At 42.7% G+C, this 26,232-nt stretch overlaps 1 protein-coding gene across 1 annotated transcript in view; it reads right to left on the bottom strand.

Annotated features, from left to right (window-relative positions):
* Window positions 1-12,315: 12,315 nt before the first annotated feature.
* Window positions 12,316-26,232, bottom strand: part of TMEM132C (transmembrane protein 132C) — a 221,620-nt gene continuing 207,703 nt past the window's right edge. Inside the window, exons 7-9 of the mRNA XM_074921494.1 lie at window positions 25,698-25,971; window positions 24,457-24,648; window positions 12,316-15,438 (exon numbers count right to left, since the gene is read on the bottom strand). Of these exons, the coding sequence (XP_074777595.1) occupies window positions 14,239-15,438; window positions 24,457-24,648; window positions 25,698-25,971 (1,666 nt within the window). The 3' untranslated portion in view covers window positions 12,316-14,238. The remainder of the gene's footprint in view (window positions 15,439-24,456; window positions 24,649-25,697; window positions 25,972-26,232) is intronic.

The following is a 26,232-nucleotide window of genomic DNA, read 5'->3' as shown; positions in this document are numbered from 1 at the left end:
ACCTAACTCCTCCAGCTCAGGAGCATCCAGATAAAACTGACATCAGCATTAGTTTCATGGAGCCTGAAGACAGCCTCTCCTCCTCAAGGACAGCAGAAGAGCCCCCTACAGCCAAAACCTTCACCAGAGGCAGCAGAACTATCCCAGATTCACCCAAAACCACAGTAAGAGAAGCCAACACAAGAGTCTCCAGTAACAGCTTGATGACTGTGCAATCCATTAAAGAGCTTAATGAGTTGTGGGAAGTGCATAGGCATAAAGGGAACCCCGAGGTGTACAATCAGAGTCAGGCTCCCTGACGAATTAGAAGGAAATGAGATCTGTGTTTCGGCTGTCATCCTGATGCAGTGGCTTGGAGAGCAGCCAGGGATTCCCGGGGACTCAGCCACGTCAGGAACCTCCAATTAGCAACTGGGCTCCCGCACAAGCTCGGGGAGGCACCAGTCTGCTGGAGCTCTCCAGAGCTGCCTCGTAGCACTCCGAGGGGGCAGAGGATGCATTTGTGTTGAGGCATGTGTTTATATATATATATATATATACGTGTGTGTGTGTGTGTTTAGGCTGTTCACAGGGAAAACAGAGAGAAGAATTATATGCCATAAGAAAAAAACCGTAGCAGCACCAGAAGCGAATCCTAGCCCAAGACGATCCCCAACCACTATCACACAAGACCATCTTATCCTTGGTATAATCTAAGACAGAAATCTGGACTCTGGTAGTGTTTAGCTAAACCAAGCAGAGATTGAACAAACAAAAAAATTGAAGTTCACAGACCCACACTAACTTTGCAATAGGCTGAATTGGTTGCTTGGATGGATTACCCCTTTGGGGATTCTTCAGGGAGTGTGCCTGGATCTGGAGAGGATTTCCAGAATCATAATGGAGAATTTAATGCCTCTTCTGGCTTCAGCCTCCTTTGTCCTTCACAGGTCCCAGCCTCACCAGCTACTCCTTCAGATGAGCCATTTGACCTGTCTTTATTCCATAATCAAGAGCAATGCATGGGAATCAGAATGAAATGAGTGAGCAGAAGGCTGCTCACCAGCCTCCTGTAATTCTGTTTAGCTCAGTAGTGTATTTAAAGGAAATCTGTGGAATCAGTATTAGCAATACTAAGTCTGAGGCCACTGGCTGTCATTTTGTTTTCTTAAATTCAGCCCAAGAAGAATCATTCCCAGATATGAAAATTAAAGCATGCCAACATCACAGCAATTGAGATTACTTCCCCAAGTGCTGAAGGAAGGAAAGAAGGAAACAAAATAAGAAAAAAAAAAAAAGAGAGAATCATTAATATTTGGGATTAAGCACAATGGAACCATCTGCTGCAAAGTGATGAGGGAGACAAGTGCAGATCTGGCAATGTCAAATACTGTGCTCACTCAAGTGGCCAAAGATGAGCTCTGGATGGACTTCGCAGTAACTTTATTGCCCTGATATGAAAAGATTAACTTATTCCCCTTAGCTACAACTCTGCTTGATGCTGAAGGGCAAGGAGAAAGATTTTACGCTACTTGCAAAGAAAAAGTAATTCTCTTCCACTGCTCACAAACTTTATGTGCTTTTAGCTTAAGGAAAGTCTGTGTGAATGGACCATAATGCAAAAAGGAAAGGAATAATGACATGGAGGGGGTTTAGCTGAGGTGGAGTTAAGCATCTGCGTTAGAACTATTTACTGCTTCCTCTGCAAGATGGCAGCTGAAAGGATCAGTTACTCCCGGAGCATTCCCCAAGAAAACAATTGGTATGAAAGTTGGTACCACATCTCCTAGATTGCTCACAGCTATCGATCAGGGAGGTGAATTAATGCTCCGCTGAGCAGGGCGTGTGTCCTTCACATCCTGATCTCTGTCACGGAGAAACGCCTTCCGATACAGTCACCACTTCAGACTCTGCTCCCCTGCACGTTTAGAACAGAGCAATAGGAGACTTTGTATGGAAATCCATGCACAATACCCAATCCTCATTTCCCAAGCACTACGTACTGTTTTGCTTTAGCTGCTTACCTTCAGCCCTGCCCTAGCAGGATGGTACAGAGCTGCCTTTGCCACCGTCAGGAGTGCTCACAGTGCAGCGAGGTACAACGCAGCTGGGCACTATTTATTCAAATACCTGAGGGGGTACAAGAGGGAGGAGATACTTTGCAGCCTCCTCTTCTGCTACAGTTAAAGTTACTTCAGGGTCACACTCACACATGAAAGCACAGCCAGAGCAGGGCAAGAGGGGTGCCCTGCTGGGAAGGGACATGAGCAGCCCAGCGAAGAATAAAGGGGGTGGAGAGTGGCATATCCTCAGCATTAATTTACTTTGGTAGAGCTTTATCTATGGATAGAAATATGATTGAAGAGACCCAATTTACAAAGAGAATGGCATGCAGAATAGCCTATGCCACAACATAAGTGGGAGGAGCAGCAGCACAGTAACTCTGGGGCAAGAGGACCCGCATGGCCAGCACTGAGGACCTCATCTGCTGTTGAGTCTCAGCCCTATTTCTCTCCTTGTTCACAACTCATGTTCTCAGTCAGGTATGGACACACAGAGAACCCATAGCCTGAAAACTGCTGCTTTCATAAAACTATTTGCACTCTGCAGAAATCATTAGCAACTAACATAAGCTTTTCTGATGTTCTTTACATCAAACAGTAATACTGAAAGCAGAGAGAACTGTTCTACAGGTTTCTCCCTCCCCATCCCCTCCTTAAAAGTAATTTTTCTACTGACAAGACACATTGTGAACTTGGTAGTGTTTTCTTGCTGCTAAGAGCTGCAGCTCCACCTTACGCATGACATCTCAATCCTAATTACACTTTTCTTTTTCACTTTTAAACTGCTATACATTCAGAAAAACACTCTATTTCTGCCCCCACACACTCAATTATTCCAGGTGGTCCCAAAGCTAGCATGCTCGTTATATTTGAGGTGCAGTTCTAAAGATTGACAACACTGCATCTGTATTTGCAGACAGAGGAATTCCACCGCAGTGCAACTGTGCTATCCAAGGGCAGATCGCTCTCCCCAGGAGATACACAGCGATGCTAGAACTGTGAAGCAAACCCTGCAGTATGTCAACAGAGCTTGCAAGTCACCAAGTTAAGTGTTTCAGCAGTGACTTCTTGTTTGCAGATTCCCCCCACCCATTTTCCTCAATCACAGACCCCTTTCAGGCATAAGGATGTAGCTGCTTACAAAACCTTAGGCTGCATCGATTATACAGGACTATGCCAGCTCTAGATCTGCATGTGCATAAACTATTACCCAATAGATTAGAAGCAAGCAGAGAGGACTCCGAAACACGTCGCATGCCATACTTTGAGTGCCATCTTCTGGCAAACAGTACTGCATGCCTGCATTGTACACAGAGCAGTCCTACCATGCCAATGACGTCTTGACACTAGTTAAGCAGCTAATCACCTCTTGCACTCTTGGCCAAGACTTCTGACTAGGTGAGCACTCGATAGTTACCCTTTACTATAACAGCTTAACACTTACATTCCCAAGAAATTTCTTCCTGGCTATTTAAGAATACCCCAGCTCCTGATCTTCCCCCTTATCAGCCTGGTTTTAATTAACCTTGAAATCTTCGGACTATCTTTTTCTTATAATAGATGCATTAGAATTTTTCTTCATAAACATCATGATGATGAAGCCTCTGGATGGAAGCCCAGGACAGGCAGTGCCTAGTCCTAAAGGGCACTGCACAATGCCAAATGAGTCCGGCTCTTTCAGCTTGAAAATTTTCTGCCAGGTAATTGCTAATATTTCTGCTAGATGGAGAGCTTAAGGATCAAGATTTTTCTGGAGCTGAATTTTACTGACTCAGAACTGGGTACTTGGCATGATTTTAATAATTTTCCACTAGATCACATCCTTGAATCCAGGAACAACAAGTTCCCATTTACACCAAATAATGTAGGTACTTAGAAGTGAAAGATTTCACATCTAAAATAGCCCTCACTCTTCTGTAGTATTCAGCAGCATTCCTAACGCACTAAAATTCTGACTAACAGCCCAAGGCAGAAGAAGAGAGGCCTTTCCTACAGCTCTGCATTAACTAGGGATCTGCAAAAGCCTTCAAATTACATTTTTAACCATTATGTCACCAATATCTGAGGGAGATTCAGGAATTTTTAGTTCTTGCAGATTAGCGATGCTGCATGGAACTGAAATAATTAAATTCATCTAATAAAGCCACAGGGCTCTGATGGGAAATTACTAGCAAGCATATTTGCAGGCCTTTTTAGAACCAAAATTGCATCAAGCCTTGTTCAAGCATCCATTTTTGTTTAAACATACAAATGCAGCTGCTTGTGTGCCACCTCTGTGTGACTGCTTTTCCCTGGGGCAATCCCTGCACTACCTGAAAGTTAATTCCCCTTTTCCAATAAAGGCTCTGTTTGGAATTTCATTATTATTTTGGTTGCCTTATTTTGACCTTCCTACTAAAGGGCCATAGATATATTTTTTTAATCTAGGGTTCGCTGTCCCAGTTTAGTGCAGTGAAATTCCCTAGTCTATACAGACACAAAGTGAATAAATTTGCAGACAGACTTGTTCTAATAACTCCAAAACACAAGTTATGACACTACCTGTATTAGTTTCCTAATTTAAAGAAGGAAATAGCTGTTGTTAGAAAGATGCTTGATGAGAGAAGAGACAAATGGGCTAATCAGGTTAATACTTTTTTTTAAACTGACTTCTCAGCATATGGAGATTTTTATGTCCATTACCTCAGCTAGAAGGCTGACATCAAGCTTCCTGGCTGGCCTCCCCCTCTCTGCCCTCATACTGCTATCAGAGTATTTCTGAAAGAACATATGCTTACTGCTAACTGAGCAGGTTTTGTGAAGTAAAAAGGTCATTTATTATTGCCTTTGCTGTGCCGTGGAAGGATCACACTGGCAAAGCAGGATACTGTATCACACAGACGCCCGTCTAGAAGCAGGGGAGGTGGGAAATAGCCACCTCATCTCTCCCCAAGCTTCTCCCAGTGTTATGGTGTATCTCAAGGCACCACGGATCTTAATGGTCCCTGGCTCTCCTCACTCCCCCCTATACACCCCCCCATAGCAGAAAGCTATGAATGGGTCCGTAGTAGAGACTGGCATCCATATGTTTAGTAGCAGTACACTCAGAGGGAACCCAAGGCTGTGAAATTCCTGCTTTCTCAGCCACGGAAAGGTCTAAAGAGAAACTGGATTGCCTACAACTCAATCACTGTCTCCAGAGCAAGCCTGCTGGAAGATTCAGTGGTACTGAAGGTAAAAGAGCAGGACTGGGAAAAGAGAACAAGACCCAAAGAGGCCACACGCTTTCTGCGGATGCTGATAATTTCATGCAAGATTCACACGCAAATCAATTTTCTGCATTTATCTGCACTGAGATACATCCCTGGGAAGGGTTTAATTTAATGTCCTATTGGCACCTACATCCCATGTGCTTAATGCCCTTCACCACTGAAGGACTGTACTGGCCAAAGCACTGGTTTATATCATCAATTGAAAGGACTTGGCCTCTCCATATGTTTTTCCAATGAGACCAACACAGAGCAATTCCTCTTAGTGTCAACCCCTATCATTGAATTTGATTACCTGCTGGTTTAATTTGGTGAATTGTTAATTTGAATGCAGTGATTTATGGATTCAGTTTTAATAGCAGCCTTTGATTGCTGCATTATTCCATTCTTGCAGTTTAGTGAAACCACCAGAGCCCACAGGCATTTTTGTTCAAAGAGCAAGAACCAGGGCAGCCTTGTGGGGAGCTGAACTCAGAGCACCGACATTCAGGTTCCCTTATCTCCTCAGAGCCACCTGCAACTCACACAGCAAGGAAACTCTCACTTACACACACCTGACTGTAGCTACCTGGGACCCACTGGTTCTACCCAAGGGAAAGCACGGGTCTACAAATAACACTGCAAGGTTAAGGTAGTCACAGGTAGAGCTGTGGAGAACAGCACTCCCTGTATGGGGGGAAGACATCTGGGTTTGTAATGGTTATTTCTTCCCAGCTGGGAACAAATACCTTTTGCTCCACATTTGGGGGGAATTTCATTTTAGTCTGCTTGGTGGTTTCTCAAAAGCTTCAAAGTTGTCAGTTATCAGACCCGCTTATTCCCCTCTTCCCCCAACGTGATCTTGCATTTCATTTTTGTAATAGTAGGCTTTAAAATAATAAGACACAATGCCCTACAAAGCAGAGAAGATATTCTTGGAGTGCTTTTAAAAAAAAGTGTGTAAAACTCATGCCATGCTGATGGATGTGGTATGATGAACCTAGAGGCACAATGGAAAGTAAACGGCAGATCCCAAAATGCAGGGGTGGAGTGAAAGAATGGGAAATGGTGACTTGATTTGCCAAAGTGTTTCTGTTAAAGAATATTAATCTTTTCAGACAATCCATGAAAAGGCCCTGTAGCAATATCATATAAAATTAATAGAGTCTCATCATTATGGTAACCTCAGCTCAGTTTTGTAAGATGTATAGTGTCATCATAACCAAAGAAGAGTCCTCAGATAATTCTTCTCCTATAGCAATTGCTACTAAATGACACTGAAGTGACAGTCATTAGCTACATGGCATTTTGGGTGCCTGCCTGTCTCAAATGGGGCTTCTTGCCTGCAATGCAGCTGTCCAGCTGGAGCCTCAGAAGCTGTACAATTCAGTTTGGGAACAAAAATCTTCCCCATCATCAGAAAACATATGATTATGACCTGTCCCTACAATAAGTCACTATCTCATACAGCCAGATTATCAGTTCTATGGACGGCTGTTACCAACAGTACTGTTCATCAAACAGTTCCTCAGGTGTTAGCACAAATTGTCAAAGTGGAGGCTCTGCTACCTGCCGCACGGCTCTCACTCCATTTAGTGAGAGCCAGGCAACGCAGCCATCCTGAGCCTCAGGGGTTTGCATAAATCTTACCCCCAAACCAGGGAAATTATCACTCCAAGCCAGGAAAGACCACAACATTCAGGGAAATATATATGTTACAGAAAGCAAGCTAAGAAAGCAATCCTAGTCTTCATACAACTTAAATCTTTATCTTTTCTCTCATAGGACTTTGATCTCTTTCTTCAGTTCTGCAACATAACCCATCAACATCTCTTTCCACTGTTCCTGCTCCCCACGTGCACAGGAGATCTGAACAACACGGATTTGTACCAGTAGCTTTTCATTAGTAATGCTGAAAGTTAAATCTCAGCAATCTCAGGAAGCTAGATGTCAGCTGAAAATACCCCAATAGTGAAAGAAACAAGTAGAGAATTAGCAGAGTTTGATATGACTGATAGCAGAACAGGCATTTCTCAGCCAGGTACCTCTTCCACCAGGCCATGTGCAAGACAGTGGCAAAACTACCAAAAGCCTTCTGTAAGATTTCCCTCCTATCCTGCATTTGTAGCCAGACAGAAGTGACCAGATAATTACGATCCTGCAATCTGTTTAGGAAGGACTCCAACCTAAATTGTGGCTTCCAGGAATTCAGTTGCTACTCACATTATTCAAATTCAGGGGATTAAATTTGACCCTCGCAGCTGTCTTGCAGGACAAAGCTGAGAAGCTATTCCAGCAGCCAGAGGACAGAGGTACTTCAGTGTCCCCTGCACCCACCACCCCAAACAGCCAGAGACCACGCTGGAAACCGGCTACCTGAAAAACCTTCAGATACAGGCTCAAAGGGAAAATAGAAGGAGAAAAAAAAAAGTTACCAGCTGTCTCTAAACATGGTACTGAACCTCCATAAAGAGGCAGGATTGGCTGCACCACGCCTGACTGCACAGAGCAACCCCTCCAGCAGCCAAGGGGATGATTAGTCCAGGGTGTCTTTGCAACCTGATAGGGCTCAGCTGAACATCAGACATATTGTCTCCAGGATGCTGTGGCTGGCTTTAACACTATGGTTTCAAACAAAGAGCTTTAATCCCTCCCTAGCATAAGCATAAAAAGAATGGATCTGAGTTTGTCCAAAATGAGTAATCAAGAGGGAGAGTTATTTGGTAATTTGCATCATTATCTCTGTCTGCTGCTGCATCTTCGCTGACAGCTTATTTTTAAGCACTGAAATCCAGTTTAGGAGTCTTTCAAAACAAAGCAACACTCTTGCTGCTATGGCTACTTGGTCTGGGAGCTTGGCAAGAAGGAAAGAACAGATATATGTGCAAGCACATTTCCAGCTCAGGAAGTTGGGTGTAGCACCATGAACTGCATCCCTCCTTCCCAAAAGTGAGAGCCTTTTCCAGGTCATCTCTCAAATTTAATCAATGCCAAAATATTTCTAGAAACTGAGGGCAAGTCAGCATGATCACTGGTTGAAGAAACATGGACTTCCTATCAGTTAAGTCATATCAGAAGGATCCAGAATCCAGCATTTGATCCAGGATGTACCACGTTGACTTTGCCCTATCAGGTGTTCCCACGTACATGTACCAGGCAAATTCCATCTTAATCCCTTCCCAAAGTTAAGGCATGATCAACACACAGTTTCTCTTGCCGATTCCTAAACTTGGGACACCTAAGCACACAATGAAATTTCTCCTTCCCTCCAAACACAACGCAGTAAAATCCCCCCAAACAAAGCAGGACTCACTTTTCACCAAGGTCCGTTCTGTGCCATCAGCCTCGCAGCAACAGGAGAGCTTTGCTTCTTACCTTCACCCGCTCTCCCCGGCAGTCCCACGGCTGCCTCACAGCACCCTGCAGCAGCACAGCTCTCACACAGCGCTTGACCTCCACCTGCAACAACCCAAACACTCTCCTCCCCCCCCAGCAAGCTGGACTCCTCCTTACAGACCACACCAGGTGATTTCCCTAAATGCCTCCCCCCAGCAGGCAGCCCCACCCTCACCCAGGTACAGCTGCACCCCCGGGCCTCGAGAAGAGGAATGTGCTCACCCCGCACTGTCTCATTTGAGAAAACAGGGCACCTTCAGCCTGCTCACATTTTTATCCTTTACCAACAATTGGAAGTCACTGAGCTTCTCAGATGAAAGGCTCTCCTCTAAGTGCAAATTATTATTAATGAATTTCCATCTTGGCTCCTTGACAGAAAAATGTACCTTGCAGCGTGTTATCTTTGCAACCATGCACCCCTGGCACTCATAGATTCCCTCATCTGGCAAGTAAGGCACATTGCCAAGAGTGATGTTCAGAGCAGCTCTCTGTGCCCGATCCCCCTGCCTTTGTAACTGCAGCACGGCAAAGCTTAAGAAATGTAAATCCTGGCATTTGACCCAATGTAAATTTCTCAAATAAATGATATTTCACAGCCTGGTGGTTTCTTCCCTGCTGAGATGATCATTTACGGTCGCTCACTCAGAATTGGGCTCTGACGGAATTTTTGGTCAGTGGAAGATAAATTGAAAAATTTCAGTATCTGCCTCCGTCTCTGAAGCACCATGTTCTGTAGCTTCAGAAAAATTAAATGTGAAGGCAGGGCTGAGTTTTTCCCTTTTTTTAATTCCCTGTGTTGTCTCTTCAAATACAGCCTGTCTTCCTTTGCAAAGACCATGTGATTTTGAAGACATGTTCCTGTTCAGCCACGAGTTACAGGAGTCAAAATCAGCGGCCTCTTCTAAGCTTCCTCTGGGCTCAAAACCTACAAAGAGCACAGAGAAGCAGTGCCAAGATTCTCAGGAAAGAAAGCAAGCTCCTCTGCAGCTCAGCCAGCCCAGACCTAGGCAGCAGGTACATACGGCAGCAGGCTGCTGTGAGCAGCAGGAGACGCTCTCCCTGCTTTGTGTGAAGCAACATCCTAAACAGCCAGGCTGGCAGGTGTTAGCAAAGGAAATATCAAGATGCATGAAACAATTCCTGCTGCTGAAGAAGAGAGCAGGCTGTGCCAGGAGAGGCAGGCGTTGTCCCCATCCTGCCCAAGTCTCCAGAGCACTCCTGGTAGCCTTATCTCTTCCCACTTTGATGGGCAGGGGCAAACAAACCCCTCATCCAGGGAAGCACACAAATTCAGTTCTATCATGTGGCAAAGCAGCTTTAAAACTCTTCCTAAACAGTCAGGAACTTCTCATATATATTAAATCAAAAGTCCAGGTTCCTGGCTGCTGTCAATTAGCATGGCTCTACCAGATGGCTTCAATAGAGATGCACAGATTTACAGCAGGTGTGGATCCCCACAGAAATGCTGTAGTTGTGACTAACAAAATAGTTGGAAGTGGGACCTTGGGACTGGAGAGGCTTCCTGAGTCCTCCTCCCCCCAGTGATCACAGGCTTTGCATCATGTGGGACTGTTGTTAAACACATCATGCCCTGTCTGAACATATTTTCCACATTTCAACTATCACATATATGGTACGGAACCTGGAGCAGTGGTTCTTCTTCTTCGCTACAGTACGATGTCATACAACGACAGGCAGCACGTCAGGTGTCTTCCTCTTAGAGCTTTAAAACCCCACCGTGTTGCCAATGTGGAGATTAGCTGAAGTCCATTAGTTGATAACTCAGGAACTAAAAGACATCAATAACAGGCATGTGTTAGTAAAAAGCAGAGAAAACCATTTTATGTGCTTCGGGGGTGTTATGCTGCCATTTAATTTGCTTTGGGAAAGTGGCTGCACTGACTGCCCCCGAGTCCTGCAGCACTTAAGAAACTGCTGCTTAAGAAACTGGCCCTTTGGCCATGGATGTGCTCATGTTGGCAGCTGTATGTTGGTAAAGTGATTATTATGGGACACACAGAGTAAAGAGTAAATTACCAGAAGTTATCAGAACTATAACAAACGTCCGCGGTCACGTGCAGCGTGTGTACAATGCCGTACGTATCCGTGAACGGCCGGTGGCCCACCCTCTGCCACAGGCTGCAGCCAACGGACTCTGTGTGTGCAAGACAAACCACACGCTTTGGAGAGACCCTGCAGAGACTATTTTTTCTTATCTAAATATAATGACAAAATACTGCCACTGAGAACTGACACGTGGCTAATCGTCAGTGAAATCTTGCTCCCAAGGAGGCGTCATGGGTGTACTGGCCAGGGTCACAAGGATCACCACTCTAGAATAATGTTAATTTTTCCAAAGGGTAGTTATTTCAGACAAACTGCCTAAGTCCAAATCTACAGACAACAGAGAACTATACATGCAGTTAACAAACACAAAGCAGAAAACAGTCATTATTTCAATTAATATTAAAACAACGAATAAGCTATCATTTTCCTATTCATTACAGAAGAACTCTGCTCCTCTTTGGCAATGTTGAACCCGATCTGAGCTGTATTAATACAGCAGTGTGTCTTTCACCAAAAATTTACACCACTGCTTTTGAAAAGGAATTGCAAAATAGTTTCTAGTGGGAAACTTTGATTTTCCTCCCCTTGTAATCTCAATGAAGACACATTTTTCTTTCCTGAAGAAAGCACTTGAGCTTTTGGAAAGGAGGTGAATTAGGAATAATGTTTTCATTCACTGTGAATATTTTCTTAGACAATGTGGTGAGACAGCAAGACCAAGAAAGTCATGCATATGTCATCATGAAAATACAGGGCAAGATGAATATTCCTCACAAGGTTTTCTCTCAGTAGTCAACTGTTCATGTTAGATGGAGATACCCTTTTCTCTTCTGATTTTATGAAGTCTCGGCTGCGAAAAGCAAAGAGGAAAGTCTGAGTGCACAGATTAGAAACAGTGATGTATAATTGCCCCTTTTCTCTCCAAGTAGTGCTGTACCAGTATCCCAGAAAGAGCTCGGGAGCCCTGGGTTACTGGACATGCCATTCTTCACATGTGCTGTAACAGGGCCTGTTCAGCACATTAACAGTTTTCTTAAAAACACACTTTAAACAATTATATTCTGTGCTAGCAAGGTGTATTCTTTTTGCTCCATTCTATCTTTCCTGTTCCTCTGCTGTTGTATTTTGCAGCTCTGCGCTGTAAATGCCTTTTTCACCTCAGAGATACCTGCGTTTTCCCAGGAAGATATACTGATCCCTGAGGTGTGGCTGATGCATCACTGTGCTTAGCTTATAAAGCAGCTTGGGGTCCTCTGGGATACAGGGTGCTTTGTATGTGTCAGCTGTGATTCAGTGAAACTTGCTTCCATCTGAACCTACTGTATCAATCAGAGAAGCAACATAATTAATTATGGCTGGGCTGCACGAAAGTTGCACATATCAGAAGAGCGAGTCCCAGAGTTGTGTGTGCTGATGGTAGGCATGAAGATGAACAAGATGAATAGCGACACTGCCATGAACTATGCCTGGCTGCTGTCTTCTCCTGCCATCCATCATCACCACCACATGTTGGGTGGGAAGGGGAGCAGTTCACAAAAGAAGGGTCAGAGCAGTGAAAAACTTTCATACATCTCTATTCTCTCTTCAGAAAGCAGCTTAAATTTTGTTTCAGCTGTGAGGCAGTGGATGCAGAACTTCAACACAGAAACGACAGAAGGAGACCCCTCCCCTCAGAAAAGAGAGGTTAATTTGTCAAGCCATGTAAAGCATTTTAATTACAATTCGTATAACATGTATAAATAAATATTACATTCTTTCAGTCTACAATGCATACTAGGCATATCTTGTTAAAACGTCCATCTATGTTACTGGGTGGCAGGATTGATTTTGTCCAAGTAAAAAAAACCAAACTACTGAGTTTAGTAATTAAAAAAAAAAAAAAGAAATACATGGTAAAGACAGGACAATGCAAGTGCTTCTGGCTAACAGTCAGGACATAATACTGCCTTCCAAAAGGTTGGATATACCATCTTCCTTTTAGTTACAAAAGGTTTTGGATAACAGTGGTTTCCTCATTGTATAGATTTTGATCTGTGTCCTCCATTAGTGTAAACTGGCACTGAGTGAACGCAGTTCTGCCAGTTTACACAACAAATCTATGACTCTATTTTGTATTTGCTTCAGGTTTATTACTGGTTTTGTATTTGTTTATTCAAAACATCAGCTTTACAATCTAGTCTAAAATTTTCAGTCTTAGCTGGTCCAATGGCAAAAGAAATCTATAGAATAGCTCCAGATATTTCGTGATCTTGCTTTAACAATATTTCCCTCCCTTCCCACAGACTGTCCAGAGGCCAGCTCTCCCAGTACAAGGAAATAAAAGTTTGGGGACAATCAGTGTCTTTCTGTCCATTCTTCTTCTCACTTTCAGAGCTTGATGAGAGCGGGTGACATTAGAATAAACAGAAAATGACAGCACAAAATTATGAATTCATGGACTTGTCAAAAAAACAAAATCCAGGCTGTACATATTTGGCCTGCGATGGTCTCAGTTCCAGGTACATTTGAAATGCACCAGCGGGGCACTCCCATCGGTTGTTACTTCTAAAAGCTAAAATAAAACAGCACCTTCTTCCCTTGGTGAAACGTGGGAACTTTGGTTGTGGAAATTTAAAACGAACAACTAAATAAAAAATCCAAACCTGAAAGTAAAATTAATACTTCTGTCAAACAGAACATATTTCTAGCTAGGGTGAAACAATGGAGGCTTAGGCTTTCAGAAGAGACATCGCATGGAAATGATTAGTCAATACTTATCCCCCGAATTCTTTAAATGACAGGAGATATTTATAGCTAACTTAGAAACAACATGTTCTTGGTCCACTGTGAACTTAGTGAGTTGAAAACTTTCCTGTTTTCAAGATATTTAAAAGAAAAATACAAGAGGGAAAATTATTCTGTCTCAACTTAAAAGACAAACAGAAAAGTAAAAATAAAAATACCAGGTAATTTCTTCCTCCTTCATATGTAATGCCAAAGACACATCTTCACTTCAAATGAAGAAATAAAAAGAAACGGCTTGAGTAACAATCTAAAAAGTCTCCTAGTGGGTCATATATCCATAATTTGGTGTTTTATTAGAAATACAGACAAATTACTGTTTGTCTCTTGCTTATTCTTTTCATGCTCTTATACTCTCTCTTCTCTTTTTAAAATATTTTTGGTACTTTGAAACATTACTTCATTATTATTTGTATGACCCATAAAACCAATTTTCACAACCTCATCTTGCCCAGTTCATCATACCAGTCATACCGTTTCCTTGTTCCTTTCTGCTATTTATATTCCACTTCCTAAATCCATGAGTAGCAGAATAACTGATGGAAAAAACAAAGCAAAGTGAAAAAAATAAACCATGGACAGTTTGGCAAATTTCTTTCCCTGATTATAAAAACTGCCTCATCATTTCTCCTGGTGATTCCTTCCCCTCCCCCTCTTCTGTCCCAATATATACTGTAGAACTGAAGGCATCAAGGTGTGGTTAAACCCAAAAAACCAGCAAGGAGCTACACTTTGTCTTTGAACTTCTCCATGTAGTTTCTTATCTCTTTGGAGTCCCCCAGGTCCATATCCTGGCACACCCATTTAATGTCATCGTCATTGCTACTTAGGATTGAGTTGACAGTAGGACAACCATCGTCGGGTGGGATGGTAGTGAATGTCGTGAATTTTACCCGCTTCCGTTTAGATGTCGGCGAATGTAAAGGTTCAGGTTTCTGTTCCTTTCCGAGCTTGCCCCCTGAGTCAGCACACCTGTGAACCTGGCTCTGAATGTTCTTCTGAGCACTGCCATTGAGGAGCTGGTTGCTCTCCTCGCAACCCGAGCCTCGGTCAATAATAGTTGTGTGCTCATCCTGCTGAGGTGATGAATCTGCTGCGTTCTCCAGCAGTTCCGCTTCATTTCCCAGCCAGACCCAGTCATGGGAATGGGTCATGGTGGCCTGTCCTTCCACCAGAACCTGCTTGTGACGGTACTTCAGTGCAAATGTTGCACAGTTTATGAGGAAGACTAGAATTGCCAGGCAGAAGACCCCTAGCAGAGCATACATCCCAATCTCCAAATCACTAAGGCCCCTAGGTGTCTGCACCAGGTCGTTCTCCTCCATGCCCGCACTGCCTTTTGGTAGGTCTACTTGAGCAGGGAAGTTGGTGAAGTCTATGGGAATGTTCTGCAGCTGGCTATCGTCGGAGACTTTGCCACCATCCAGCCTATTGTTTTTAATTACTTTATTTTTTATTACGGATTTTACCGTGGTGCTGACTTTCCTGATGGCGCCTTCCTCTCGCTCTGCTGAAGAGCTCCCATAGTACCGTCCATCCTGGCCATACCGTTCCTGATCGGACACTTTGTGCCGGCGGTCGCTGGCGTGGTTTTCAATCTCATCAGCATCATAATCTCCACCTGTATCGGAGTCTGCGTCATTCTGACCAAACTTGACTTTGATGTTGCCATTCCCCACAGCCAGGACACTTTTCCTCTTGGACTTTTGGCAGGCTTCAGAAATCATCATGTCCACCTTGATTAATGTGCCCTGACCTTCACCTTCTGCTGCCACAACGGGCCATTCTAAAGCAGCATTCTGGCGGATGGAGACAACAGCTTCGTCTAATGATACAGCAGAAAGGGAGAAGTCCTTAGGGTCATAAATGTCCAACGGAGTAACAGAGCTGTCACTGAACTGAATCCAGGTGCTTACTACAGCTTCCTGAAAGGAGAGGGATATGGTTAAAGACAGGGTCTTAAATAAAACAGCTCAACCCATTGCGGCTCATCAATCTCTCAGCTCTGAACAGCAGCTGGAGGAAATGGAAGACAATGGCTCTGCCCTGCATTTAAACCAAACCAAGTTTCAACTGATGGGGCAGAAAATTGGTCACATTTTTCACTGGAGGTTCCTTCCTGCAAATGTTTTGCAAAAGAACACATAAAATAATTGATATGAGATATCCATAATTCCAAAGTACCCATTAACAAGTTACAATTTACATGATTTATAAAGAAAGTCATTCCTGTCATACGAAAGCTGAGAGAGACAAACCAGAAAAATGACTAGAGGCACTTGACAGAACACTTATTTTCCTCATGTTCCCCATGCACAGGTGTCACAGGGAGCTGTCAAATTAGACAAGGCATAAATATCTTAGCAGGAATAAGGAGCTACCACAGCATCTTGGAAATGGCTGGAGCAGAAGATTCACCTGAAAGAAAAAGACTCACAGAACAATTGCCATTTTGCCGGAGAAAGGTTTATTTTAAGTAAAGCACTCTTTATCCTTGAGATAATTAAAATTCCACTGCATTTTTCTGTCAAGGAGAGGAGGATGGGGATTCTGGTATGATCTCTATGATAAAAATACAAATGGCCTGGATTTAATTGGACTGCCTTTGTTCTCTGCAGGTAGCACTGTTAGAAGCCATCATTAGAAGCAAACACAAAGCTAGAGGTCAGCTCTTTGCCATTTGAAATCCCATCCAGATGATACAGATATTTACTTCTCCACATCTGAGTAGCTTTCTTTGCAGGAGATTTCTTTATTTTTTTCATTTGCTCTATATCTTGCCTGTTTAGCCGGCAGACGTGCAGGCAGATTGCCGGGGTGCGACTTCACACAAAACTGAAGGTCTTTTCTTCCCAGACTTTAACCGCAGACGGCCCTAATAACTTTACACTTGGGTACATCAGAACAACTGGGCTGAAAATCACCATCAGGGAAAAACACGGCCACCCTGATAACGTCCAGTCATAATACAAATTTACATCCTAATACGGTTTTCAATTGGCTACAATTTGTTACGCTATGGTTATAAACAAAGGGAATTGCTACCCTTCTAGTTAAATTTAAAGCTTTCCAATGCAAGCAGCAAGGGGCATTTAGCTGTGCAGAAGGTTGGACTGTACTGAATATTTGATTTCCAAAGTGCTATCAGCAAGTTCTTGAGGGACTGAAAGAAGAAAAATAAGTCATGGCACAACAGTAAAGAAGGCAAAGTTCTTGGTGATTCAAACACACTTCAAACAGCTGAAACAGAGCCAGGGTAGCTCAGAAGCTGGGAAGGGTGAACTGCGTAAAGAAATTAAAACAGCTGATTTTTCGTTAGAGAAACAACCCTGAAATGGCTTTCAGACAGAAACATAAAGCTGCAGGGCACAGCTTAAACTTGTATCATAGAAATCTATAGCTGAGCAAACCCAGTTGTGGGAAAGTAAAGGATTTTTTTTTAATGAATATGTGTAGAGAGAAAAAGATGCAGCTCCTCCAGCAATTCAACACTTGGTTGCCTTCCCTTTCCCTAAAACAAGAGGACAGCCTCACATGCCGTCAGGGAGGTCTGTAAAATACACTTACTTTTCATCAACCTATGGAAGGAAAAAACACCAGCATCATTTCAAGCATATATCACAACAGGCTTGACATCGCCTGCCAGTGGTGCTCTTTTCTGGAAGGCAGAATGAGAAAAATGCAGAATTTTGTACAGTTAGGGTTGGAAATTATGAGGCCTGTGCCTCCTCCCAGCTCTGCTGGGGACTTCCACCGTTTCACATCTCTACAAAAGGATTTACATTACTAAATCGTTCATGCATCTCTTAACAGTGAAACAGCACACCTAGAGTTGCTGCGCCCCAGATCTGATGATGGCCCTTACTATGCAAGTAGGTTTTATTGGTGATAGGACAACACCTCTGAGGGATCTGGGGTCTCCATCAGACACCGGAGAAGAACAAGTAGGAGGAGCCATATATTCTTCCTTCCCGCCTTCTTCAAGATATCCACATCCCTGTTTGGTTTTCTTAGCTTGATGCCTTTCGGCTTTAATAGCCCTCAGGCACCTTTCAGGTTAAAAGTAGCCAGCATGGAAAAGTTCAGCCCAAATGGCTAGAATTTGACAAAGGTGTAAGCGACTTCAAAACAACTTTTATTCTTTACGCTATTTCTCCACTATTCTGCATTCCTGCTTTTATGAAGCAGAGGTAGAGAAAAATGAAATGGTAGTCAGCTGAAATTTGCAGGCACACATGTGATTTACTATATGTAACAGAGGTGTGCAATAGCTTAGCCATTATTTTCAACCAGCATTGACATTTTTTTATTTCCAAGAGACTCTTTTTACATAGGAAGAACAAATTTTTTCGTAACACAACACAACATTGCCATGCTTACACTATAGACAACATTAATTAAAAGGGAAAAAAAGCAAATGAGAAAAAGGGAGAGAATTTCAAATCCTGCTAAAGTATACTGTATCAGCCCAAATATTCTATTTGGCAAGAGATCATCTCCTCTCATTCACATCGTTAAAGAAAAGCTGAAGACAGGGGAAGGAAGTGAGTTTCCCAAATGATTATAAATTCTGAAAAGCTAAAAAGAGAAAAAGAAAGAAAAAAGAAATGATTTAGCACCATGTCCTTCAAAGAGCTGTTTCTGCAAATCCTGTGTACCGCATCAATAAATCCCCTCCAAATCTCTGACAAGGTCCTCCAATTACTAAGAGCAGATGAAGATGGATTGGAGCCTTCTTACCTGCAAAGTTGCTGCCCCTAGTCTGATGCCCTCAACACTGAGGTGGCAATTGCTTGTGTCCATTAATAAGCATAAACAAATAGTTTGAGGATTATCTGGCTCTCCAGTCTCTCTTTCCTCCACTTTTCCTCTCTCACATATGCACACGCATGCGTGCGCACACACACACACACACACACGCACACACTCAGCTGCACTCCCAGAACAAATGAACCACAACTACACATTAGTGCCAGTGTCTCCTGGAGAACAGGATGATTTGCATGGTGACTGTGATGGTGTGAACTGGGTCAGATAATCTATATTAGATCATGTTAATGAGAGCAAAATCCAGTCCAGAGCAGATGAAGAAACTGTTTCCCACAACCACTGTTGATTATCCAATATCATGCTTTCCCTGAGCACGCAGAATACCTGCTGTATCAGGACACATTTTGTCTACATTTTTCCTTGTGCCTTTGCTGTTCTCTTCCTCCATTTCAGGTACAACTTCAGCAAGTTGGCCAGTTCTTAATCTGCTGCAGTTCCACCACCTTTTCTGACCTTGAATTACATTGCTGCTTATTAGTCCAAAGATGCCACTTGATAAATCTTCCTCAATAAACTTGCATTTTGCTTTTTGTTAGTAGTTTTATTTCCCTTGTTATCCACTCATTATGTTTAGATGGGTAAAACAAAGGGGATTACAGAAGTAACATGGCACTAATGGAAACCAACAGTCCCTGAGGAACTCAGTATTGCCTGGCCTGGAATACTTCAAACCCTGTTGTGTGAGTCACCACAAACACTATTGTTTGCTGGCTATATCTGTTCCACCTAGATAAAACAAGGAGGCTCACACTCCAAAAGGCAACCTGAATGCAGGAAGCAGAGCTGCTTTGGAAGCTCAGTAGAAAGCCCATCATACAGAGATCTAATGAGTGCCTCTGCTGGGACTCACACCAGTCATCTGTGAAAATCTAGGAGCCACAGTGATGATTATTTTCCCCTCTAAAGCATCATGCAGCATTTGAAAGCCTGCTTATCTTAGGATGTTACACTGAGCCCATCTGTAGCATCACAGCCAGTGATTACAAAGTGTCCTTCAATGCCTCCTCAAAAAAATGGGGACAGCTTGATACCAGGGCATGATATCATGTATTCTTCAAGCAAAAAATAGGGGAGTGGTGTGTAGGGCTGGTTGCATTTTAGAGAACTCTGCTGCTTAGAAACACAGAAGTGAGAACTGATCAGTATATTTGATTTTATTCCACACTCAGAATAAAGAGGCCTTTTAATGGTCTTCATTCACTAAAGAACAAATACAAGTATTTGTGAATAAGACCTCAATTGCTGGGGTCAGCTGCAATAGTGCTGGAGTGAGGCAGGACACCAAAGGAAAGAAATGGATGCCTGGATGGCTCTGCAGAAAACAAATACTTCCCTCCCTCAAATAAAGGCAAGGGAATACTGTTCTCAGCAGCTTCTATTAGAGCAGCCCCGATTGTTCTATCTGGGGACTTGAATGCTGAAATGGGTTCTCCATGCCATTTTATCACATGAAATATCAAAGTATTACAGGTGCATTTATTTTTAAGACTGTGGCTTGTGTAGTAAAAATTGGGCTTTATCATTACGATGAGGAAGTGAAAGGCAGCCAGGACTCAGATCTTAATTCAAACCATGCATTCCCCTACTGTATATTTCTTTCTCTCTTTTCCATCCAACCTGCTAATGTGACATCCCTTTCCAGGGGGAATTTGCTTGTATTTACAAGGGAAGAATTCAGATTCTTATCTAACAATACATCCTTTCTCCCTTTCCCATGCTGCTTAATTCCTTTGTCACACTTTTGATCCATTACATTGCTCTGGCAGTTTGAAGAAGACATAAATACAATTTAAGTGTAATTTATACTCCTAGAATGGGGTAATGAATCCACACCATAAAAACACTTGTAATATCTGTTACTTAACTGTGAGATGTCAGTGAACTCTCAGAATTAGTTTGCATGGACATAAGCTAGAAGAGGACGGTATCGTGTCAATCCAAAAGGCAGGAACATGCAAGTAACTCTGGCTTGTCGCCCTGATTCAGGCAGTGCTGGCCACCCTCACCTCCCATCAGAGTGAGAGGGGACATCTTGGAGGACTCCCTGAGGTTACAGATGACCTCACAGGGTTGGGTCTTGTCACTGACAGGAGCTACACAGGTGAAAGAAAGCTTGGCCTTTAGAAAGCACTAACATTGCTTTTTTTTCCCTAAGAAAATGTCTGCAGTTTTCCAGTAGCACTGAGAGATATATTAACACACGCAGCTGTTTATTAAAGGCTTTCTTTTTTCACTCTCCCATTTCAGTTCATTAGACCACACGCAATACCCTACAGTGATGAAAAAGCTATGATATGACTGTGAGTTTCCCTGCAGAGCCAGCTGAAATTTAAGAGTCCTTGAAGCTCACACAGATCAGAAAACACTTAAACACTGTAGGTTTTCTTTTATTTACATTTTGGAGAAGCCTTTAAGATGGCAGTGTTGATTTTAAAAACTGTCAGCAAGCCAAATGGAACAGCCTTCCTACCTGAGCAGATGGCCACTAAAAAAAGACTCCTCACAGCTACATTTCCAAATTTTCAGAAGATATTTCAACTTTGATATTTAAAAGTTGGTCAATCTTTATTTGTTTTTAGGCACCTAAATCACTGATTCACATTTCAGTGCCAGTGAGCTCCACATTGATCAAAAAGAAAAGGAAGAACAGGCTCAGCATCCTTCAAGGTCACGTTGTCACATCAGGTAATTAGATGCCCAATTATAAATAAAGATATGTAGCTTAAGGCATCCAAGATTAAAAAAAACAACAAAACAAAACAACAAAACAAAACATTTATCTTCTTTAGATTGCTAAGTATTTGGTGAAACTGCCAACTTTTCAGGACTTGTGATTCAGCTGCTTTGTGCTACTCATTTAGACGTGGCGTGGTCATTATCATCAAGGAAGTAATCTCATCATTATAGTCACTGAAAGAAAGTCACAGCAAAAATACTAAATTCACTCCTATGATATTGAAAGACCTGTAATAGCACAATCTGTATAACACTTTATGCCTTCCATTGCACTCTACAGATGTACTGCTTAATCTGCTAGGGACAATATTGTGCCTGCCAGAGTACCAATTACCCAAGGACATTTGCTAATCTATGGTGAAGCTTGGCTATTGAAGGGGCTAAAGTGGAGCCAAGGAAAACATTTGACTAAGAACACGTTGACTATTTTTTCCATATAACAACACTGAGACATACACAATCATTCCTGAGAAAAATAAAACCTTCAGCTATCTTAACTGTTATTTTGTTTTTCAGTTGCATCAGTAAGGTTTGCATGAGTTATTTGGGCCTTTTTATAGGCTTTGAGAGGAAAAGGCACCCTTAAATAATGATGACCTTGCAACATTCAAGTATATGCTTAGTTCTGGGCTGTCCCCTTGAAAAAAAACCTCTTTCAAAAGGGCTTGATTTTCAGAAAACACTCAGCACTTGCCTTCTGAAATTCCAGCTCAGTAAGGCTCTCAGCTGATATACTCCAAATCATGAGTCACTTCTCGCAAAATTTAGCCCCAAGCATTCCTACATTTGCATTAATTCTTCTAAGGGCAAGAGACTTAAACATTATATCCTTCATTCAAACTGCAAATGAAAGGAAAAGATTTATGAGACTCTACCTATGCCAAGACTATTTCCTTCAATGTATTTTCTAGGGTGAAATCTATTTCCATCTTATTTTTTGGTGATGCAAATGCAAAGTCCCTCAGCTCTCTTTATGACAGCCCTTCCTTAGGCAAGCGCTGTCTATAGGATGAGTAAGATTTAGGCCTGAGAACAAATGAGTGGCTTACAATAAGGCAGGCAGTGAATCGCACAGCATGTGTAATTACCTCAGGCCTCCAGGATGAAGGCACTGACGAAGCGCCCCGGTAACTAGGGACTGTGCTCAGGATCCACACTGACCCGGCACAGTGAGAATCGGGACCACAAACACTCAGCTTGATCAGGAACTGACCCTCACAACCTCCCCAAAGTGAGGAGTGGTGCTCCCAGCAAAGCCTGCAGTTGGGAAGCAGGTAGGACACTTCTCTTACTCTGGGTGAAGAGGAGGTGGTGGGAAAACAAGCAGAGGCAATGGTGGGCAGGCTCCAGACTGGAGGAGCTGGGAGGAGAGGCAGAGGCTGAAGTGGGATTCCACAAGAACATGTTGCTCTGTTTGCAGGAAACTGGGACAGGAGGCATGATGCATAGGAGGAGTGGGAAAAACTGACTAATTTGGGACTACTACTAAGCAACCAGATTTCCCTGGGCATTCCAGATCCTGGTGTAGAGAAGGTTTTCCAATGCCTTCTAATATAGTCTAGGTTCTGGTTGTTGGTGGGTTTTTTTTGTTTGTTTGTTTTTTTTTTCCTAGATGGAATCTGGAGAAGAAACAGCAGATTTTGAACTTCTTTTACTGAGAGGAAAGTGCTTGATTTTCTCTTGCCTCCTGTTTTACAGTCAGTATCTCCAATGAGCATGATGCTCTGTAGGTCAGGAAGAGACCAGTAGGGACAGCAGCCCCCACACTGCCCAGTAGTACCCGGAGCAGATGGCATTGCTCAGAATGAGAGCCTGATATGCCCAGTCACTTCTCTATCAGAAACGTACCACTCTGAGGAAACTGAAATTGTCTTGCAAAAGAACATCAGCTTAAATAAAATATTTCACTAAAATCATTCCATAACACAGATACTGGGAAAATAATTTCAAACCGAACTATATTTACACATTTTTACTCTTCTGAATTATTTCATAACTTGCCAATTGTAGTGATATATAATGACACGTCACATCATACTGCCATGCCATAATACAATAGAAGATATCATATTGTGTACCACTACTGATATGCCCTGTCATAATATCCCATAATCTGATGTTGATAAATATCTTTGCATACTCAGGACAGATCATCTGTAAATCTGAGAGGCTGACAATATATCTGTGCAACATTTCCAGATTCACAAGCTCTTTTATCTGCAATCAAAGCCATGATTCTTCCAATGATGCTGCAGGACAAATGGTGCTCTGTCCTACATAACAGAATTGGGTTAGGCATGCTTTAGCTTTTGCTTTTACAGTCTTGGTCTGAAGACAATGTGTTAGACATGGTTTCTAAGCCCTGGAGAAGGGTATAAATGGGTTAATTACATAAGATTCTTATGTTTACAGGATGCAGTAAATGGAACAGATGGGCAGCATGTCCTTCTAGTTTGGACATTTTCCTGTCATTAAGTTATAAAACAATCTAAATTATTTTTATGTTCCAGAAAATTAGGTAGCAATAATCATGAAAATGGGCCATAAAACTTGACTTGAGATCTCTCCCTATCTATGCGAGATGAAATACAGTTTCTGGGAGAAGAGTAGCTGTGGATAGACTTAATTGCATGGTCCCCAGTCCCACTCTTCAAAGCAACTGACAGAAAGAGCAATGAACATACAGCTTGTTCCACTGCTACTGACCCTTGTTTTTAATCTGTTCCAGAGCAACTGTTTGCCTTGATCTGGTGGTCTTCTCCAGTCTTTTCCATGTGGGTTGTGACCTGAAACATGCTGCTTGAAAGACTCCTTATACAGACCTGGGAATTTGCTGGCTTAAAATAAGTAGAATCAGCACATGAACTGAATGATGAACCCCCCAAAATCCATCTAAAAAATAAAAGGAGAGAGGAGCCTGGCAGTCTGCCGTGACTCCAGGAGGGAAAAGAAATGTATTTGGCTATCTTCTGCCTCTATTTTATAGCTCTTCGAAATATTAAATTGTTGTGACACACAGAGCTCTGTGCTCTCTGGCATGGAAAACAAGGGCAGGCTCATATAGCAAACAAGGATCACTGTCCAAAGACTGCCTGCGTTGTGAAAAAAAACAGATGTTGCATCATTTAAAGAAAGGGTATTAAAAATGTAAATAATATAAACTTCACCGTAGTCAGAATTTTTACTGCAGATTAAGTCCCTATCTGAAGGGAAGAAATGAGAAGACAATGCCAGAGTACCTCTAGAGGAAAGCAACTGACATGGACATGTTTCAAGTCTAACTTCTAAACTGTTATGAATTATCACCTGTACTTCACATTGATAAAACACTGCCCCATCCGAAAAGGCAACAACAGAAAATACGGAGCGTACACTACCTGCTTAGGAGTATGAAGCAACTCTTGGGCAACAGTTGTAGCCATAATAGCCCGGTTACTTGCTGCACTTGGCTGAAGAAAGAGTGAAAGCCCAGCCACCAGCTGGACTCCAAGGTCTGTTATGGTCACTTTGTCATCTAGCACAGTCACTGTCTTCTCTGCCAGGATGGAGTCAGACAGAGGAGACAAAACCTTTGGAAAAACACAGAAGAATCAACTTAGGAAAAGGCTGATCAATTAAAATAACTTTTCTTAAGGTCATCCTTCCCCCTTGTTTCCAAAGCCTTATTCATTGAAATGAAATGGCAGAGCACACTGAAAAGGCAGTCTGATGTCATCAGCAGGGTCAGAAAAACACTCAGCGGAGACATTACGGCTCAGAAGATTGAATACAGTACTGAGAGCTATACTATGTTATTTGCGTCATTTCACTAGAAGAGTCGATTTAAAACTTTCATCCCCTGTTATTCTGTGTTCCGGTATGGAAAAGCTCATCAGACTGACTTCACAACCACTTCAAAGGGAGGTTAGCAAGATCTAGGGTTTATTCTTCACTTCTTTGCTTGGAAATTCTCATCTGTCTGTCTTTTCTGTTTCTCATGGAACATGAAGGTGGTAAGATATCCTTCCCTTTGATGAAACTAAGGGTCATCCTGCTTTCCTTATGGAACTAAGATAGCGAGTTCATGCACATACTGTCTTCTCCACCGTCCTCATCTCATACCTACAGTCCAGATTAGCTACACTTACTCTTTATGCACTGGCTTTAGTAAGGATTCAGCTGGGGCAGAACTGAAATATGGTGTTGGTGCCTTTCAGGGTTACTAACCAGGTTGTAATTTTTTTTTCCCTGAATTAATGTTTAAATAAGTCAAAAGAAACTTGGCACAACTGAAAGATCTCTGTCTTGAAAAGTCACAATGGTGTCCATCAGCTGACTGGTAGTAACCTGCATCTATGTGGTGGCCCACAGAGCTCTGACTTCTCACTGACCTGAAAATGCTGCCTCTGCTAACATCCCTGAAGGCTCGCTCTGTGGCTTCCAGCTCCGGGCCATGCTGCACGCCTCAGAGCACCTCCAGCTTGGATCACTGTTGTTGGGTTAATGCTGTATGTGACACTCTAGAAAGTCACAGGAATGTAATGGGAAATGATCCTGTTCCAAGACAGTATACTGGATTTATGCCCACACACAGGTTCTCTGTGGGAATGGCAGAATGTGGCAGTCTAGAGCACAGTACCTGCATCGTTGTCATTCCTACTTCCCGTCCAATCAAAATCCTGCCTTCCTGCAGCTTGGCAATGTGAGGGTCCTCCAGCTGCATAAAATCCATCACCAGGTCTGTAATGTCAAACTGCCAATCTGAGCCCAGCAGGTAGCTCAGCTGACCCCAAGGGCCAGAATCCTCAGCTACAAATTGGGTGAGGACTCGCACTGTGGCATGTTGGTACTGCAGAGTGCATCCTCTTCCTTTCCGCTCATCTTCGTCTTCATCATCACTGTCTCTGGTGGGTCTTTTTTCATAAGAAAATGAAGCATAAAGAAACGTTTTCAAGAACATCAGGGAAAACTAACACTGCAGTGCTCATGGAGAGTATCCCCTTAAATAACAGCCCTCCCTTCTGGTTTTTTTGGACCTTTGCTGATTCATGGCTACCTAGTATGATGAAGGACCATATAAATACCACTTTTTCCTCTAAGTTAGGATGATGGAACAACAACAACTCTACAAGTGGACCTTACCAGAGCACAACAGTGGACAGACACACGCAAAG

Source organism: Athene noctua, chromosome 17 (genome assembly GCF_965140245.1).
Source record: "Athene noctua chromosome 17, bAthNoc1.hap1.1, whole genome shotgun sequence".
In the NCBI taxonomy this organism is placed as follows: domain Eukaryota; kingdom Metazoa; phylum Chordata; class Aves; order Strigiformes; family Strigidae; genus Athene; species Athene noctua.
This window is presented reverse-complemented; position numbering and strand designations above follow the sequence as displayed.